This window comes from Octopus bimaculoides, chromosome 4 (genome assembly GCF_046866305.1).
Source record: "Octopus bimaculoides isolate indiv1 chromosome 4, ASM4686630v1, whole genome shotgun sequence".
NCBI lineage: Eukaryota > Metazoa > Mollusca > Cephalopoda > Octopoda > Octopodidae > Octopus > Octopus bimaculoides.
The window spans coordinates 147,069,310-147,071,809 of NC_142931.1; the positions used below are offsets into that span (position 1 = coordinate 147,069,310).

At 33.6% G+C, this 2,500-nt stretch overlaps 1 protein-coding gene across 2 annotated transcripts in view; it reads right to left on the reverse strand.

Moving 5' to 3' along the window:
* LOC106878756 (beta-hexosaminidase subunit alpha) overlaps positions 1 to 2,500 on the reverse strand; it is a 31,211-nt gene that overhangs the window by 1,284 nt on the left and 27,427 nt on the right. For both annotated transcript variants that reach the window (XM_089351698.1, XM_089351697.1), the window contains exon 12: positions 883 to 987. In XM_089351698.1, coding sequence (XP_089207824.1) covers positions 883 to 987 — 105 coding nt within the window. The remainder of the gene's footprint in view (positions 1 to 882; positions 988 to 2,500) is intronic.

The following is a 2,500-nucleotide window of genomic DNA, read 5'->3' on the forward strand; positions in this document are numbered from 1 at the left end:
ATTATTATTATTATTATTATTATTATTATTATTGTTATTATTATTATTAAGTGTTGTGTCCTTAAGCAAAACACTTTATTTCCCCTTGGTCCAGTCCACTTAACTCGCAAAAATGATTATTACTTGTATTTTAAAGGGCCAGTCTTGTTACAATCTGTGTCGCGCTGAATCTCCCTGAGAACTATGTTAGGGATACGCGTAAATTTCAGGAACAGGTTGTTCCGTTGGTCGAATCAGCTGGAACACTCATCGTCATAACCGACGGAGTACCAGTTATTTTAATATTTATACATTTTCAAAGCAAATGTATTTAAAAAATATAGTGTACATAACTCTACATTAAACATGATTAATGTTTCTCCCGTCATGTGAATGCGTGCGGCTAAATGGCTAAGATGTTGATCTCATGATCGTAAGGTTGTGATTTCAGTTTAGGGACCAAACTGCATGTTTTGGCGTTTAGGAAGATAATTCATATAAAATGAATATCAGCTGCTGAAGCGATGGAAGTCAGCCTTTTCACTGAGTAGGGTCTCGTTTAGCTGGGTAGAAGGTGCGCCTGCCCATCACTCTATTTCTATTACAGAAATGCTATCATGAAACTTAGCAGACGACAAAGAAATTATCTTTTTTTTTTTAAAGGGAGAATAATTTAAAGGTAATACCTAATGTAAGTGAATTGTTAATTTTTTAAAGTTGGAGTGCGGAGTACATAATCAACATTATCAGTTTTTAAGATGGAGAGTAGCAGGAGAGAAATACGTTAGCGGACAAATACAATCGTCTTTTCTTTTTAAACTGGAGAGCAGTTTGAGAATAATACCGTAGCAGATAAGTGAATAGTCTATATTTTAAAGATAGAGATGAGTTTTAGATAAATACCTTAGCAGACGACAACGCTGTTGATCTAAGCGGAACTGAGCATCATCCACGTTGTTTACTTCTCGTTTACTCCACAAACGTTCTGCCACAGCGGAAGCTCTCGGCCTGTAAGACGAAATGGGGGGAAAAAGAAACCAGCTTATAAACAATTTTATCTTATTTTTCGTTCATTTTGTCCATTTGTCTAGCTCTGCTTTCTTTCTCTGGTTCTCTGTTAGTGGTCTATCATTCTATCTGTCTGCCTGTTTGTATGTCTACCTGTCTATTTGTCTGTATACATCTATGTATGTATATGCGTGTGTGTATGAGGATAGATAGATAGATAGATAGATAGATAGATAGGCGTCGCAACCCAGCTGCGTTCTACGATACTGCGTCACGAATCTCTGTCCCACATAAACATTTTGTTAGATTCCCAATTTCATGTTGCCTTGCCAATAACATCAGTGTAGTCGAGTGGTCTTCATCCTTCCTTAGGGTTTGGAAGTCTCTGAAATAGAACATCTGATATGGCCTGTTGTTAAGTACGATAACAGTGGTCTATATGCATTGGGCAATGATAATAGAGATGTTGAGTACTGGGTTCGATATAATCGAATATCCCCCTCCGCCCAATTTCAGGCCTTGCAGCTATACTAGAAAGGATTATTATAATTAATTATATTATAATAATTAATTATATTTTCCTTTATATTTTTCATTCTAGTAATACCAGAAATAAGACAGAAATGTTTTAGCTTCATACAAAGAAATTTTTAAAATTAAATTTTACCTTACTTTTTTTTTAATTGCAATAAAGATATATATATATATATATATATATATATATATATATATATATATATATAACAAATAATAAATGAGTATATGCATATATGCATATATATAAGCCCCAGAAAATTACACACTATTCGATGAACAATTTCAGAAATTTATTTTGATCTAGACACCTTCAGCTTCATTTTTCTCAGGTTTTGTTTGATAGCTAGTCAACCTCATACTGTTTTCTCCAATATACTGGCAGTCACTGCCTGCATGCCATATTCAAAACACTAAAAGAATGTAATAGTATATAAATTTTGAATATCTGAGATATTTTTATTCAAAGCAAATTTTGAGAGTTACGTATCCAGTCTTTTCGTCACTCAGTCATACGACGGTTTCCGTATCTAAAATTTTTAAACGTGGTTTTTACCAAAAAATTCTTCTCAGGGAACACATTCTTTTAAATTCAATTAATTTATACTCTGCTTTTAAAATAACAGATACTTTGATTCAAAGTCAATTTTTTTTGCTTTACTCTTCCATTTATGACCTCACAATTTTTAACTTTTTTCTAATGAACCAAGTCTCAATTATTTTATCTCACAACGTTGCTAAGGGCTGGATTGGGACCATCATTGATAAAAACCCGCTTCCAATTTGGTTGAGAAGTGAATTAGTGACGAAGTCTAGAAGTGCTCGCGAGTGACTAAAAGTTGACTTGAAAATATATTCACCCACCGTAGTGGTTGAACGATTCTTCATTAATACTGTCATTGGTTTCGTGCGAAAAATTCGCAATTTTCAAGCGTTCCATTGAACACCAGCATTTTTAAGATTAACGCTTGAAAATTGT